This window comes from Chlorocebus sabaeus, chromosome 10 (genome assembly GCF_047675955.1).
Source record: "Chlorocebus sabaeus isolate Y175 chromosome 10, mChlSab1.0.hap1, whole genome shotgun sequence".
NCBI lineage: Eukaryota > Metazoa > Chordata > Mammalia > Primates > Cercopithecidae > Chlorocebus > Chlorocebus sabaeus.
Window position 1 is genome coordinate 9,908,494 of NC_132913.1, and position 17,420 is coordinate 9,925,913.

The 17,420-nt window shown below is 41.0% G+C and overlaps 1 protein-coding gene across 21 annotated transcripts in view; it reads left to right on the top strand.

The window, feature by feature from the left end:
• Positions 1-17,420, top strand: part of CLASP1 (cytoplasmic linker associated protein 1) — a 309,125-nt gene that overhangs the window by 40,408 nt on the left and 251,297 nt on the right. For all 21 annotated transcript variants that reach the window (XM_037988107.2, XM_073019596.1, XM_037988110.2 and 18 more), the window contains exon 2: positions 1,520-1,999. In XM_037988107.2, the coding sequence (XP_037844035.1) occupies positions 1,805-1,999 (195 nt within the window). In that variant the 5' untranslated portion in view covers positions 1,520-1,804. The remainder of the gene's footprint in view (positions 1-1,519; positions 2,000-17,420) is intronic.

Here is a 17,420-nt window from a genome sequence, read left to right on the forward strand (position 1 = left end):
GCACAGTATCAGGGAGGTACTAAATCTTGAGGATAGGTTTCCTATGGGTCTTCTTGGTTTAAAATGAAAGGAATTAAGTAATGGTTTTAGGATAAGTAAGAAATAAATGTGTACAATGCTCCAACAGCTATAGGTTAACGACAGAGCTTATGCAATTTGGGTAGTTAAAACAGTTTTGGGTACTTTTCCCATATCATGTATTTTGCCCTACTCAAACATGATTTTGCAATCTCCTAATTTTAATATCAAAACACTAGGCCCAAATGGTGCTATTGTCAGCCGAGAATACTGTGTCAATAACTGATCAGAATATGAGCCTGTTGCCTTTCTCTTTTTTCTATTGAGACAGAGTCTTGCTCTGTCACCCAGGCTGGAGTACAGTTTCACCTCATCGGCTCACTGCAACCTCCGTCTCCTGGGTTCAAGCAATACTCCTGCCTCAGCCCCCCGAGTAGCTGGGATTACAGGTGTCTACCACCACGCCTGGCTGGTTTTTATATTTTTAGTAGAGATGGGATTTCACCATGTTGACCAGGCTGGTCTTGAACTCCTGACCTGCCTCGGCCTCCCAAAGTGCCGGGATTACAGGTGTAAGCCACCGTGCCCGGCCTTTTTTTTTTTTTTTTTTTTTGAGACGGAGTTGTGCTCTGTCACCCAGGCTGTAATATAATGGCGCGATCTTGGCTCACTGCAAGCTTCACCTCGTGGGTTCAAGCGATTCTCCTGCCTCAGCCTCCTGATTAGCTGGGACTACAGGCACTGCCACCACGCCCAGCTGATTTTTGTATTTTTAGTAGAAACGGGATTTCACCACGTTGGTCAGGCTGGTCTCGAACTCCTGACCTCAAATGATCTGCCTGCCCCGGCCTCCCAAAGTTTTGGGATTACAGGCGTGAGCCACTGCGCCCACCTCCTTTCTCTTTTTGTGTCTTTCTTTTCTTTGTTGTAGGGAGGAGGAGGTGGAGGCTACCACTTACTCCATTGTAAAGTAGTGTGATGTAGGTGCTGCCCTTGACTTTGTTTAATGTGACCAAGCCAGCCACTTTGGTCAACAGTGTTTTCTGTGGAGCCTTCCTCATTTCCCATACTTGGTTTTTTTTTTTTTTTTTTTAAAGAAGACTGAGAGTAAGGCAATAAGCTGCAGTACCTACAGTGATTCAGACACAGAGTGATGTTAGATTTCTGGTGGGAAATAGAATTGAAGTTACAAATAAATACTCTAGCTAAAGCAGAAGATTGCTTTCCTGACTGGTGCATTTATAAGCTGGGAAACTGTGGAAAACATCAACCCGCCAACTGTGTGGCTCATTGGCTCTTCTTTGGGCTTCGATGTTCTTCCTGATAAAAATAATAATTATGTTATTCCGATATGGTTGCCAAGCCGTTCGTGCTTCTCACTCTGCTTGTGATTATAAATGATTCTGCAGCATGAATTGCTTTGTCTTTGATTTAATGTTTCGTAACATTTGAGTGTTGTGTTATCTGTGCTAATTTGTCGTTCTCTTCTCTTACTTTTCAGAATGGACTGCTGAATTATGAAGTATTTCAGACCCAATAGTAGAACATCACTCTGCCACTCACTCCTTTATCTCCTACTGGTTATTTAAATTGGACTTTTAATATCCTACCAGCTGCTCTTCAGACACACATGGTGCATTGTTGCCATTCCCCAGATTGCATCTTTGAAACACAGGCTCTTAGTAACCTTCAGCGAACAAAGAGGCAACCTCCCAGATACGTCTGCTGGGAGGGAGTCATCCTGACTGCCCTCTAGCTTTTGCTGGATCTGGATTTGAATTCCACTATGGAGCCTCGCATGGAGTCCTGCCTGGCGCAGGTGTTGCAGAAGGATGTGGGGAAACGATTGCAGGTTGGCCAAGAACTGATAGACTATTTCTCAGACAAACAGAAGTCTGCTGACCTTGAGCATGACCAGACCATGTTAGATAAACTTGTGGATGGACTTGCTACCTCTTGGGTGAACTCTAGCAATTACAAGGTAAGCTGTGCTTTAGAAGGCACTTTTGGAGGTGGCTGGGCTGCACTGGTAGATCAAAATTGACCCTTATAAAAATGCCTTGTGAGCAGTCAGCATGCTTCCTTGGTTTCCAGTAAGATACTCAATCAGATTATGGCCTTGGGTTGTTTCATTCTGGAGAAAGTAGAGTTTTCTTTGATACTCGTTGAAGATCAAAAAATTCTTATCCTTTAGCACTTTGACAGAAGGTCAAGTGAACAGATAAGGGGAGGCTTTTTTTTGCTGGAAAGTTGGCAAGCATTTGTAGCCTTGAAGTTAATGTGTATATTGTGTTTTGCAGCAAATAGGTCCTGAGACCTTGGTGAGTTGCCCTTTATAAATAACAAATGTCTTCACTGATTTTCTCTGGGGGATTGAATTGGTAATAGGATGTGGAGCATTTTACCTTCAGGTCACTGTTGTGAAGCTGGCCCAGGTATCTGGACAGAAATAGGTCGTCAAGGACTTTTCTGTGACCTGTGTGTAATGGCCTAGAGGATATCCTTTAGGATATAAAGGTCAAGGCTGTTCATGTGACCTTGGCAGGGGCTGGGGGTGGGGGCCAGGTCCCATGGGTCAAATGAATTGTGAATGAAGGTTGACCATTTTACCTTTCAAAGACAGTTTTTGTGAATGAAAACTAGATTGAACTTGAAGTGCTGAAGAGGTGGTGTTCCTCTCTCTGCTTCCTCCCCTATCCCTATCCCCTTACTCTCTCTTTTCATTTCCCTAGAGGGTGGCCCCTTTGGGTCAAGGTTGAGATGGAAGGAAGAGTGGAAAGCTTGCACAACTGCTAATAGGTGCTATAGACATTGTAGAAGGGGCTTACAGAAATAGAATATTTTGTGCTATTTTCATTGACTCAATCTTTTGAGATTGGTTTGGACTTAAAAAGTCACAGGACTCCTTTGCTCTGGTATGTACTCTGTTTTTTAAATATGTTACCTGTGGCCCTAATACTTCACTCATCACTAGATATAACATTTATCCTACCTGTCTTCATATATTTATTTTCGAGACTGAGTCTTGCTCTGTCACCCAGGCTGGAGTGCAGTGGCTCTATCTCGGCTGACTGCAACCTCCACCTCCTGGGCTCAAGCAGTCCTCCCACCTCAGCCTCTCAAGTAGCTGGGACTACAGACGTGCACCCCTATGCCCAGCTAATTTTTGTATTTTTGTACAGACAAGGTTTTGCCATGTTGCCCAGGCTGATCTTGAACTCCTGGCCTCAAGTAAGCCACCCGCCTCCTCGTCCCAAAGTGCTGGGATTACAGGCCTGTGCCACCACGCCCAGCCTATCCTACCTGTCTTAAAACTCTGGCTAAAATTCTATTTCATTCATCTGTTTATTCACTTAGCTGAAATTATCAGTTGCTGCTTACGTGTTTCGCATTGGTGCTGGATGGTGGGAGTGTTAAAAGAGATGAGAGGTGATAGAGTCTAGTCACTACAATTTTGTTCTTTCTTAAAAGTTATTTGTAAAAATTGACAAATAATTTTACATACTCGTGGGATACCTAATGATGTTTTGATGAATATAATTTGTACTGATCAGGTCAGGGTAATTAGTATATTCATCATCTCAAACATTTATCATTTCTTTGTGTTGGGAACGTTTAATATCCTCCTTCTAGCTAATTGAAACTATATTACTGTTAACTCTAGTCATCCTACAGTGGTATATAACACCAGAAGTTATTCCTCCTGTCTAGCTGTAATTTTGTATTCTTTAACAAATCTCTTCCTACTCCTCTCTTCCTCCTATCCTTCCCAGCCTCTGCTATCCTCTCTTCTGCTTTTAACGTATGCGATCAACTTTTATTTAGCTTCACATATGAGTGAGAACATGTGGTGTTTAGCTTTCTGTTCCTGGCTTATTTCACTTAACATAATGCCCTCTAGTTCCATCCATGTTGACTGTGAAGGACAGGATTTTATTCTTTTTCATGGCTGAATAATACTCCATTGAATATATATACCACATTTTCTTTATCCATTCTCTGTTGTTGACATGTAGGTTCATTCTTTGCTGTTGTGAATAGTGCTGCAGTGAACATGGGGGAGCAGATATCTCTTCCATATTCTGATTTCTTTTCATTTGGATAAATTCCCACTAGTGGGATTGTTGGATCCTAATGGTAGTTCTGTTTATAGTTTTTTAAGGAACTTCCATACTGTTTTCCATAGTGGCTCTTCTAGTTTACATTCCCACCAACAGTGTATAAGGGTTCCCTTTGCTCTGCTGCATCCTCATCAGCATTTATTATTTTTTGTGTTTTTGATAATAGCCAACCTAACAGGGGTGAGATGATACCTCAGTGTGGTTTTGATTTGCATTTCCCTCATGATTAGTGATGTCGAACATTTTTTCATATATTTGTTGGTCATTGGTATGTCTTTCTTTGAGAAATGTCTGTTCAGATTATTTGTCGATTTTTAAAATTGGATATATGTATTTTTTTCTGTTGAGATATTTGAGTTCCTTGTTTATTCTGGATATTAACCCCCTGTCTGGCTGGTCCAATGGTAATGAGTTATCAGAATTTAACATAGTGTCACTAAAGTTGGTGTATGACTCCCCACTGCTAAATTTGACTGGCTTCAAAAAAAAAAAATCTCCTGTCAGAGGAGTAATTTGCAAATATCTTCTCCCATTCTGTAGCTTGTCTTTTTATCTTGTTGTTTCTTGGTTGCCCTGAAGCTTTTTAGTTCAATATAATCCCATTTGTTCATTTTTGGTTTTGTTTCCTGTGCTTTTGAGGTCTTATTTATAAAGTATTTTCCCAGACTAATGTCCTGAAACATTTCTTAAATGTTTTCATCTAGTAGTTTTATTGTTTTGAGTCTTACATTTAGGTCTTTGATCCATTTACACTTGATTTTGTATAGGGTGAGAGATGGGGATCTAGTTTATTCTTCTGCATCTGGATAGCCAGTTTTCCCAGTATCATTTATTGAAGAGACTGGCCTTTCCCCAGTGAGTGTTCTTGGTACTTTTGTCAAAAGTCAGTTGGCCCGTAGATACGTGGATTAATTTCTGTGTTCCCTATTTTGTTCCATTGGCCTATGTGTCTGTTTTTATGACAGTACCAGGTTGTTTTGGTTATTACAGCTTTGTAGTTTACTTTGAGGTCTGTTAGTGTGATGCCTCTAGCTTTGTTCTTTTTGCTCAGGGTTGCTTTGGCTATTCAGGGTCTTTTGTGGTTCCATACAAATTTTGGGATTTTTTTTTCTATTTCTGTGAAGAATGTCATTGATATTTTGGTAGAATGGCATTCAATCTGTAGATTGCTATTGTCATTTTAACTATATTAATTCCTCCAACCCATGAGCATGTGATGTCTTTCTATTTGTTTGTATCCTCTTCAGTTTCTTTTATCAGTGTTTTGTAGTTTTCCTTGTAGAGGTCTTTCATCTCTTTGGTTAAATTTATTCCTGGGTATTTTATTTTTGGTAGCTGTCATAAATGGAGTTGCCTCCTTCTTCTTCTTTTGTTTTTTGGAGACGGAGTCTTGCTCTTTTGCCCAGGCTGGAGTGCAGTGGCATAATCTCAGCTCACTGCAACCTCCGCCTCCTGGGTTCAAGCGATTTTCCTGCCTCAGCTTCCCGAGTATCTGGGACTGCAGGCGTGCACCACCATACCCGGCTAATTGTTGTATTTTTAGTAGAGATGGGGTTTCACCACATTGGTCAGGCTGGTTTCAAACTCGTGACCTCTGGTGATCCACTCACCTTGGCCTCCTGAAGTGCTGGGATTACAGGCATGAGCCACTGTGCCCTGCCGGAATTGCCTTCTTGATTTCTTTTTTAGCTAGTTTGTTGTTTGGTGTATAGAAATGCTGCTCATTTTTGTATATTTTGTATCCTGTAACTGTGCTGATTTCGGTCATCAGTGGTAAGAGTTTTTTGGTGGAATCTTTAGGTTTTTCTGTATATGAGATCATGTCATCTGCAAATAGGGACAATTTTACCTACTCTTTCCAATTTGTATGCCTTTTATTTCTTCTCTTGCCTAATTGCTCTGGGAAGGACTTCCAGTACTATGTTGAATAAGAGGGTGAGAGTGGGCATATTTATACTGTTCTAGTTCTTAAAAGCCAAAAGCGGGCTGGGTGCAATGGCTTACGCCTGTAATCCCAGCACTTTGGGCGGCTGAGGCAGGCAGATCATGAGGTCAGGAGTCCGAGACTAGCCTGGCCAACGTGGTGAAACCCCATCTCTGCTAAAAATACAAAAATTAGCCGGGCATGGTGGCACACACCTGTAATCCCAGCTTCTTGGGAGGCTGAGGCAGGAGAATTGCTTAAACCCGGGAGGCAGAAGTTGCAGTGAGCCAAGATCATGCCACTGCCTGCACTCCAGCCTGGGTGACAGAGCAAGACTCCATCTCAAAAAAAAAAAAAAAAAAAAAGCTGAAAGCTTTTCCTCTTTCAGTCAGATGTTATCTGTTATCTATGGTTGTTACATTTTTAAGGTCTGTGAAATCACCTTGTCTGTGTTTTTGAGTCACAACTCCACCACTTTTTCTATGTGCATATTAGGATGCTTCTAAGAGTAATTGGAAACTGACTCAAATGACCTAAAGTTCTCCAAGGAAATCTAGTGTCTCAAATAAATCCAGCAGTAGTTAAGGCAATGTCTAGGGAAGGAGAGTATCTTCTTGTGCCTTTCACTTGGGGAAGGAAACCTTTCTCAGAAGCTCCCCAGCAGACTTTTCTTTCATCACATTTGCCAGAGTGGCTTTGCGTGCCCACCTCAGCACCACTGGAAAACGAGTGTCCATGATTTCTTTTGAATATCATGCTTAACCTACTGGTCTGAAGTGGGGGCCTCCCTTGAGTGAAGCATGTGACCATGTGAAAGAGGGCGGATACTTGAATAGTGTCAGGCTCCTAATAGGAAAAGGAGGTTTGGGATGGAACTGGGTTAGCATGGATGTTAAATTATTAGGTTGGTGCGAAAGTAATTGTCTTCAAGGAGCTCGTAGTCTATGGAGAGGAAACTGATAAATAAACAAGTTACAGAACAGTGTAATGTGTGCAGTAATGCAAATATACAGAGTTCTGTGGGAAGACAGAAGAAGAAAGTAGTAACACTGTCTAAAGGAAATGAGAAGTTTGAAGATTGGTTAGTTTTTCCAGAATGACATTTGCAGAGTTACAGAGGAGTGAAAGATTCAGACTTGACTCTTGGTGAAGTAATTCCTGAGCAAAGACAGATTAGTGTGAAGGAAAGTCAGGAAGTTGGAGTTTACCACTAACTTGCTTGTAACCATGGACAACTCAGTTAACCTGTTTGTACGATGCAGATGTTAGACTAGATCATCTCTTGGGAGCCCTCAAGCTCTAATATGTTATATGACTTAATAGAGGTGGTCTTTGCACTCAAGGGCCATGTCTTATGGCTTGTAAGTTCTCTAAGTGTAGTGGCAGCACCTGCATGTTCACATCTGGAGCCCAGAGTATGGAACGTTGTGGGTGCTCAGCAAGTACTGGTTCCACCAGTGATCTCAGGAACATAGACTCCTCAGCCAAGTGTTGCTGGTTGCTTTACCGAAACCTGGAAACTACCTTTTAGTTCCTACTTCCCTTTTTTTCTTAATTATAAATCAAGATTTTAAAAATTGAATTCCTGAGGTACAGTTTCAGCTTTATTTGTCATTTTTTTAATAGATGATTCCTTTAATATTTTAGATTAAAGGGATTAGCTTTATATTTAACAAAACTTTGAAGCTTGGCTTCTTGAATTTTTTAATTTTTTTGACAGAGTCTCACTCTGCCACCCAGGCTGGAGTGTAGTGGCACGATCTTGGCTCAGTGTAACCTTTGCTTCCTGGTTCAAATGATTCTTGTGCCTCAGCCTCCTGAGTAGCTGGGATTACAGGCGCGTGCCACCATGTCTGGCTAATTTTTTTCTGTACTTTTAGTAGAGACGGGGCTTTGCCATGTTGGCCAGGCTGGTCTCGAACTCCTGATTTGCACTGATTTGGCTGCCTCGGCCTCTCAGAGTGCTGGGATTACAGGCATGAGCCACTACACCTGACTTTGTAACCTTGGCTTCTTGAACTTTTTTTTTTTAGATAGAGTCGCCCAGGCTGGAGTGCAGTGGTGCAATCTAGGCTCACTGCAACCTCCGCCTCTTGGGTTCAAGTGATTCTTCTGCCTCAGCCTCCCGAGTAGCTGGGACTACAGGCATGTGCCACCACACCAGGCTAATTTTTGTATTTTTAGTAGAGACAGGGTTTTACCATATTGGCCAGGCTGGTCTTGAACTCCTGACTGCGTGATCCGTCTGCCTCGGCTTCCCAAAGTGCTGGGATTACAGGTGTGAACCGCCATGGCTGGCTTTTTATTTATTTATTTGTTTATTTAATTAAGGGCTTTCTTTTAAGAAGAGAATGGAAAGTAATTTTGGCTTGCCCAACAATAGTACTTGTGTGTTGTTATTCCTTTTCTTAACAGGGAAGGTAGATGAATGTCAGCTCAATTGCTTATTGAAAAAAATATGGCCAGGCGTAGTGAATCACGCCTGTAATCCCAGCACTTTGGGAGGCCGAGGTGGGCGGATCACAAGGTCAGGAGTTTAAGACCAGCCTGGCCAACATGGTGAAACCCCGTATCTACTAAAAATACAAAAATTAGCCGGGTGTGGTGACGCATGCTTGTAGGCCCAGCTACTCAGAGGCTGAGGCAGGAGAATTGCTTGAACCTGGGAGGCAGAGTTTGCAGTGAGCTGAGGTCGCGCCACTGCCCTCCAGCCTGAGCAACAGAGCGAGACTCCATCTCAAAAAAAAAAAAAAAAAAAAAAGTGGCTGGAGTTTCAGTATCTTTGCATTTAACTGTTTCTTAACAGATAAATGTGTATGTGGTATTAATGGCAATTTAATGGCTACCATTTATTCCTTACTTAGTTTGAGGTATGTTAATCTGTCTTACCTCATGTCGTCTTTATAACAACCCTGGAGGGTAAATAGATAGTGGTGTCCTAATTTTATACAGGAAGTAACTGAGGCCCAGAAATAATGAGGCAATTTTAACTAGTGATTATGGAACTAGATTTAAATATAGGTCCCTGATTTTCTGGCTAGTGCTGCTTTCATAAGAACAGGGTTTAGTGAACTTTTCCTTAAAACCCCGATAGTACATATTGTAGGCTTCGTGAGACCATATGCTCTTTGAAATATTCAACTAATATGAGTCACTGTATTGCAAAAGCAGTGACAGGTAATAGGTAAATGAACGGGCTTGGCTGTGTCCAGTAAAACTTGATCTGCAGAAACAGGCTGAGGGCCACTTTGGCCCTTGGATCATGGTTTGCCTATCCCTTCACTAGAACATTGAGTACCAACTGTGTGCCGCTTAGGTAAACACTTTTTCCTTCCGTGGTGAGAACCATTAGTGATTCATCTGGGAGATGGGTAGGAAGGCTTATCATTTGCATATAATTTGGGAATGGGGGAGAGCATTCGTTTAGATTAAATAGATCACGTTTGGTTTTAGACTACCTTATGTGATACTTCAGGAAAACTTGCCTCTCTCACTCAGACTCGTATTAGGATCAGTTTGAATTCTGTTAGCTTACTGCTAATCATCTACAGTGAGCTGGCTTGGACTTTCTTTGGTGGTGGAAGCCATCTGTGGGTTGAGTAATTGGTTATTTAAATAAGCATACATTCAGAACAGCACTGTGCTACACCATGGGGGTGCTGTTCAACATGGAAGAATTTGTGAAGGTTCCATGTTGTCATAGTGACCATGGGAATCCTGGCAGGAGACATTAAATAATAAAAATAACCCCAAATTTGGAATATGGCTGTCCTCATTGATCTGTTCTCCTCTTCCTATCTGTCTTGATTAAAACTTTCTGAAAGGGAAAAATGGTGGGGATAGGTTCTTGCACTCATTTCCAGCTGCTTCTGTTCTTCCTTCTTCCCTCTTCAGGTGAGAAGAGATGAAATGTTAAGAATGACGTGTCCTGGAGAGACTGCCTGGGCTATACAACCGGAGGGAATTGGGGGGGACTTATGCTACGCAGTTTTCTCGGGTCATCTTGACAGCTTTGATTCTGCGCAGCAGTGCAGTAACATGCAGCCTCACTTCCACACCACACCACACCACACCAGTGCAAGTACCTGCACCTTTACTGGGCTCATTGGAAACAACGCTTCTTAGCAGGGGCTTGGTGCTTTTTGTGAATACAGCCCCACAGGCCTTTCTCCACAGTTTCAAAATTCAAAACACTCTGAAAGCCTGGTGTTTTTCATTACTAATTTGCCGTTTGACCTGAAGTGAACTGACATGAGACTATTTATAGTCTGTATTTACCTGGCTAGGCTATGTTTCACTACAAAATATTAATATGCTTGATTGTGGGTTGCTGCCCTGGATTCTGTTCAAGGGGCTATATTATACCCCTCGACACACACACACACACACACACACACAATCTCTCTGTGCACTATTTTACCTTCCTAAAAATTTGAAAAATTCTGTATTCCAGAATGTATCTGGCCTCTAGAGTTTTGGATAAGCAATTGTGGACCTGTATTTAATACTGTAGAATAATAATGATAGTCTGTGGCTGTGGTGCATTTACTGTGAGCTAGAAATTGTGCTAAATATGTGTTCATTTTTTAAAATTATAATTACCATATGAGACAGACATTGTTTTTCCCATTTTACAATGAGAAGACTGATGCTGAAAAAATTAGCTAACTTGTTCCAGGTGATAAAGCTAATAATTAAGATTTCTGAGACTCGAACTCACGTCCTTATGCAACAACCAGAGTTAATTAAACACGTATGATGTGCCAGTTGCTATACTTATGCAGTAGGGAAAAACTGGGTACGGTCCCGGCCTAGTGCCTAGGCTGTCTAGGTCTGTCCAATCTGTGTGGGCTTCATCTCCATGCACATTTGTCTCAAGGCCATTCTGTGCTGCCTTATATTTGAAATTTGTGGATTCCCTATTAACCCAGAGTTTCCTTTGTCTCTGCCCTGTGGTCTGATTGGAGGGACAGGTAGGGCATATGAGAGGACAGTGCACAGTGTACGATAGGAAATAATTCAGTGCTAAATTGCATCATAGGAATTTGTATAAATTCTGTCATGTGGAGAAAAAAAATGTTAGGGTATGCTTAGTTGGAGAGGCCTTGACAGAGAAGTGGGATTAAATGGGGTTATGAAGAACCAAAAGGTGTAAGCTGCAGAGGGTTCTGAAAAAGTCCCTCTTCCTTTCCTGTTTCTCCTTTTCTGGGTAGCATTTTCTTGGTAGACTGGAAGCTGCTTTACAGAGCACATGATACCCCTGGATCAAGTGTGTTTGTGGGCAGGAGGACACTGTGTTGACAGATAAGGGAGGTTCCTCTCATTTCCTTTGCCTATCTCCAAAACCTTGGCTTTCATTGAAGGTTTTATTTTCCCCCTTGTGTCCTTGAGAGGAGAGCCAGAAAAGATTATTGGATTCATATTAAGTGACTTCTGTTTCCTTTTCTGGCAGTCCCCTCGCTGCTGCCACCAGGTGACACATCCTTTCAGAGACTGTCCATTCTTTCCAGGTTTTCCTTGCAGTGTTTGTCCTGTTGGCTGTAGGAGGTGAATTTCCATGGTGTAATCTAAAAAGACAGGTGCCTCTGTCATAAGTAGAAAAGCTACAGTTAGCAGCACTAGGCAAAAGCAAAAAACCTTAGGAAAGGTTATTTCAAGAAAATTTATGTGGATTGTTGGTAAAAATGGTGTCCTTGATGTATGTAATTAGTGGCATTTCTTCCTAAATGTGTTTACCTATGTGCAAGGGCAACAAAGTGTACTGGAAATATTTTAGATTTGAGTGTGAATTGTCTGGATTCCTGTTCTGGCTCTGCCACTCATATCTTTGAGCAGGTAGCTTTCTCTCTAGAATGTATTTCCTCACCTGTAAAATGGGTCTGATGATATTTACTACATAGAGGATTCAGTAAGCCCATGTATATAAGGTGCCAGTGTAATCTTTTAATATGTGGCATGTGGTCAGTAAAAGGAAGTTGACGAAAATATATGTTATTGGGCCAAATCATAAAATCTGAGGAAAGTTAACTTTTATGTGGGACTGAGGTTACATGTTTTCTTGTGGCCTTGTCAGTTAGCCTTTGCGCTGGAACAGAGGCCTTGGGTCTCTTGTAATAAGATATGAATCCATCAGTTGTGCGGTGTTGATAATAAAATCCCTGAGTAGAGCAGCAGCTGGCTGGGAAGTCTGTGAACGGTGAGTTAAAAACCGACTGGTGTAAACCAACCCATTGACTGAGGGCCACTGTTTTAGGAAGATTTCACTTGTTTGTAAAATTTTTAACACTTATACTTTCCCTTGTTTCTGAAAACTAAAAATTTAAATAAGGATACATGCAACAGAAGAAGTAATAAAAATTGAATGTCAAGACAGAAAGAAAAACAGCTGGAGTGAGAACATGAAGTGAACAATGAGGCTAATGATTAACAGCTAATGTTTACTAGTAGCTAACACTTATTAAGCACCATTATGTGCTAGACACTGGTAAGCGTTTTGCGTGCATTGGCTTGTAATTATGACATAGATGCTGTATGATAAGCCCTGTGATTATTCCCATTCTTTAACTGGGGACACTGAAGAAACTTGCCCGAGGTTACATGACTAGAAAGTGTCAGAGGCAGGATTTTAGTCTGAATAAAGTGTCAGAGGCAGGACTTTAGAACCCACCACTGAAGCAGTATGCAGTATTTTCTTTATAATTTTGTAGCAGAGGTAATAGTAGCATTTATTGGAGCATAAAAGAAAAGTGTGTGGATGCACCCCATAGATCATTTCTTAAAGGGAGCGAGTTTTGAATGAGAGAGAAGCAACTTATTTTTGACTTTAATAAAAGATATTTAAGATGAATATATTTAAAATAGTTCTTTGGTCCTATTAGAATCATGACCATACATACTTTTTAAACTTTTTATTGCAGAAAATATTCAGACATGTGGGAAAACATCAGAAAACAGTTAAAAGAATTTTCATGTATGTTTCACCTGGACCCCAGTGTTAACTCTTTATCACATTTGTCGTATTTTCTCCATTATTATGCTTATTGTACTCATTTGAGAGTAGCAGACACAGTGCTCCATTGCAATACACACATGCTCCGTTCTAAGAACAGTGGTTCTTAGAAACAAGGTCATTCATTTATGTAATGTTAGTACAGCTATGTAAATCAGGATTAAGATTGATTGACTACTAATACCTTTGATGAGACATACTCACATTTCACCTGTTGTCATGCTAATGTCCTTTATAGCAACAAGAAAAAATTTTTTTAATCCTGTTTTATGATCTAGTCCTGGAGCGCAATGATGTGATCTCGGCTCCCTGCAACCTCCCCCACCCTGGATCAAGTGATTCTCCTGCCTCAGCCTCCCAAGTAGCTGGTATTATAGGTATGCACCACCTTGCCCAGCTAATTTTGAATTTTAGTAGAGGTAGAGTTTTACCACGTTGGTCAGGCTGGTCTCGTACTCCTGACTTCAGGTGATCCACCTGCCTCGGCCTCCCTAAGTGCTGGGATTACAGACGTGAGCCACCGCGCCCGGCCATAGTTTCCTTTACACTGGAACAGTTCATTGTCAGTCTTTCCTTATTTTTATTGACTTAATAATTTTGAAGAATTAGGTCACCTTACTGTGTGTAGTTCTTCAATTTGATGATGTTTGCTGCTTCTTCCTGGTTAGATGAAGTTTATACAGTTTTGGCAGGAATTCTGTAGATATGACATATCCTTCTCAGTGCTTCACATCAGGAGGGACACGATATCTCTTCCTCCTACGTGGTTAAAGAGGTGTTTGCCAGGTTTCAAAAAGTTACTTTTTTCCTGTCTTTCTAATTAATAGGTATCTTGTGAGGAGATAGTTCAAGACTGTATAAATATCCTATTACTCATCAAACTTTCAACTGGAGCTTCAGGATCCGTTGATGATTTTTACCTAAAACAGTTATTAATTACTATGCTGGTTGCCAAACGGTGATTTTGTAGTTCAACATTCCTTATTCATTTATTAGTTGGATTCACATGTTTTTGAAATGCATATCCTGTGTTGGCTTCATATATTTTTGAAATGTATAGAAAGAGTGAAGTGTATATTTTTTGATAGTTATCACAAAAAGGAACTACTGTGAAGGAGAAAAAAGTGTTTAAAATTAATGTTACTTAGGTACATTTATATTCATGCATTATTTAAGGCAACCTAATAATTTAGTGAACATGTAATAATGCGATAAAGTTTGGTTTGAGCCTGAAGTTAAAATGGAGCGATGGCTAGCTAAAAGTTTTCATAAATATTATTAAGGGAATATAAAAAGACATGTAATAGCAAAATATCTTCCTGGAGTTAGCAGGATATTAAAGGACACTTTGTAAGAGGGGAAGAATAGCAAAACATGCACATGGATGACATGGTCTGAGTATAAGTGAGATCCAGGTTATTCAGCTATAGACAGAACTCACCAGCTTGAACTGTGGGCTAAGGGGGAATTGTCAGACAGCATTGGAGTAAAAAGAAAACCAAGCTGGCAGACCCTACCAAGTTACCTGTTTAACAGGTTAGGCAGAGGGAGAGTTTGTGACAAGGATCATGGTAAGAAATCTAGAAAAATCAGGTGAAAATGGCTCCAAGTAGAGAATGGGAGGTCAACCTGGAAGAATTATTTCAGCTACAGCTGCATTTTACATGGGATTTTGGGAAGGAGCAAAGAGGGAGCTGTTAAAAGGTAGCTATCCATTGTGGAAGAAATAGATATGGTTATACATGGGGAGGAAGTTCTTTGATGATTGGTAGAAATCTCTCGGTGTTTAACCATCCTTAAAAGCTTTGTGGATGAGATGGCCTTTAGGATTCTTTTGGATGAGGGACAAGAGATAGCTCAACCAGCTCCATGAAGGAAGGTGTTCAGTGTCCTTAATAGAGATAATATTCTGAGATACAAGTGGCCTGGCTGTGCACCAGTGAGGCTGAGCACATTTCCTAGGTGGAGGAGCCCTGAGGGCAATCGAGAGAGACTTCCCTGCAGCACTGTAGTGTAGGACCTTAGTACTGATTTGCAGGGCAGTGGAAGCCATTGACAGACCTCAGGGAGAGGTGTCTGGGTCTCACCCAGACACCGCAGAGACCCAGACACCGCAGCAGTGGGTGCTGAAGATTGTCTGATGAAGGCTTTGTGGACTAGGACTAAGCGGAAGTGAAGGAGAAGCTAATTTGAGTAATGGCATTAGGAAGGAGGACGACCTAGTGGTTTTTGGTATTAGTGTGCATATATGAAGGACTGGGATGAATTTGATAATTGTTTGAGATTTCAGGCTTCATGATACGATTTATTGGCTGTGGATAGCCTTGTAAAAAAAGATGTCCAAGTTCTTTTTCTGCATGGTACATCTGATTTCTTTTTGATTTAGAGAAGTAATTTTTAAAAATCAAATAATTTTTGAAGAACATTTAGAAAAATAGCCATGGAGATATTTTTGTCTTTGACTTCTTTCTTTGGCTGAGAATCCTAAGCTTACGTTCTTTGTGATTTATACATATATCTTGGGAACAACCTTTTTCAAACACATTTCTGGAGGCTGCTTAGAGGATTTTTGCAAATGGTAATAAATTTTTTTTTTTTGTTTTTATTACAGTAAAAGTAATATGTACTTGTAGTATAAACAGGAACATATTTTTTAAAAGTTGTAATGAAAAAATTAAAATCCCTCAGTCTTTTGCCCTAAGTATCTTATTGTTTATATCCGTAGGAAAAAGATGGAAAGGATATTCATGTAAGACTGATCATGCTGTCTTGTCAGCTGTTTGAGTTAGACATGTGTCATGATCATCTTAGCAATAAGTAAGTTATATCACTGATAAGATGATTTAAAATATTTTTAATGTAGCACTCTCTTCTATACAGGTGCAGCTTTCATTTCCTTTTCTGTACATGGTTGCTGTCATCCAAGTGGTTTCTCATCTTTTGGCCATAGCATCACTGCACTGGCATCCCTGTACATACGTGTTTCTGCCCCCTTGTGTACCTCTGCGCTGAAGTTCTGAAAAGCTGAACTGCTGGTTCAGAGTTTGGCAGGTTGCCCGCCTGTCATTGTTGCAGGAGTGCCTCCATATTAATCCTGGGTGTTACCATTTCTCTTGATATTTTTCCTTTGGAATGGTCCAAAGATATCTGTTTGTTGCTAGGTACAGCAATGGAGACTATTTCTTCTGCTTGTAATCTTTCAGATAAGAGCACATTTTAAGAGGAAATAAGGTAAATAAAATAGTTTTATTTTTGTTGATCTCATTTCCCCGTTAACTGATTGATGAAAATTGTCTGTCTGAGGTGTATTACACATTTGCAGAGCAGGAGATGCCTATATGCAGAGAAGGAAGACCTGATACCTCAACGATGTGCACACTGAAATGGATCTATTTGGGTCTATTTGTTGTTATTTAATCCAGTTATCTTTTTTTTCCTCCACAAAATGAGGATAGTATTGATTTATCTCCCAATAGAGTTGCGAGAAAAAACCATTAGAATTCATTTCTTTGGAATATTCCACTCTTTTTTCCAAGTGCTTTCACACCTACTATAACCTAATAAATATCAGCTCATCTTAACTGGGCTAAATTGGAAGATGGTAAATAATACTGTCAAATACATAGTGGTATTTTTTGTTGTTGTTGTTGAGACAGAGTTTCACTCTTGTCACCCAGGCTGGAGTGCGATGGCGTGACCTCGGCTCACTGCAACCTCCGCCTCCTAGGTTCAAGCGATTCTCCTGCCTCAGCCCCCTGAGTAGCTGGGACTACAGGCGTGCACCACCACACCCGGCTAATTTTTGTATTTTTAGTAGAGACAGGGTTTTACCATGTTGGCTAGGCTCATCGCAAACTCTTGACCTCGTGATCCGCCCGCCTTGGCCTCCCAAAGTGCTGGGATAATAGGCGTGAGCCACCACACCAGGCCCATTGTGATATGTTTTTGTTGGGTAGTGAGGGGTAAGTATGTGATTTTATTTGATTCTCCATATGATTCTAGCCTAACTAAAGAATGTTTTTCAAAAAACACCTTTGTAGAGAAAATGATGGTCAGTAATCTTTCTGATCATAGGAGGCAAGTCAGATGGATGGGCCTGTCACTGGCCAGCGTGATGGTTGAGATCACTCTGGAGACAGCACTGGGGACTTGGTGGCGAGAACCGTGTTTCTGTCTGCCCCGTGGCTGCATTCTTGGATGCAGGCCTCTCTTCAGTGTTGTGTTCATGCTGTTTATGACTCCAGCTCACATCTTGCAGCTCCACTATCAGAAGACTGAGTTTCTCTTTTCCCAGCTTGGAGTGAAACCACCACAAATCCCCAAACAATCCCTGTAAGCCCTCAGCCCA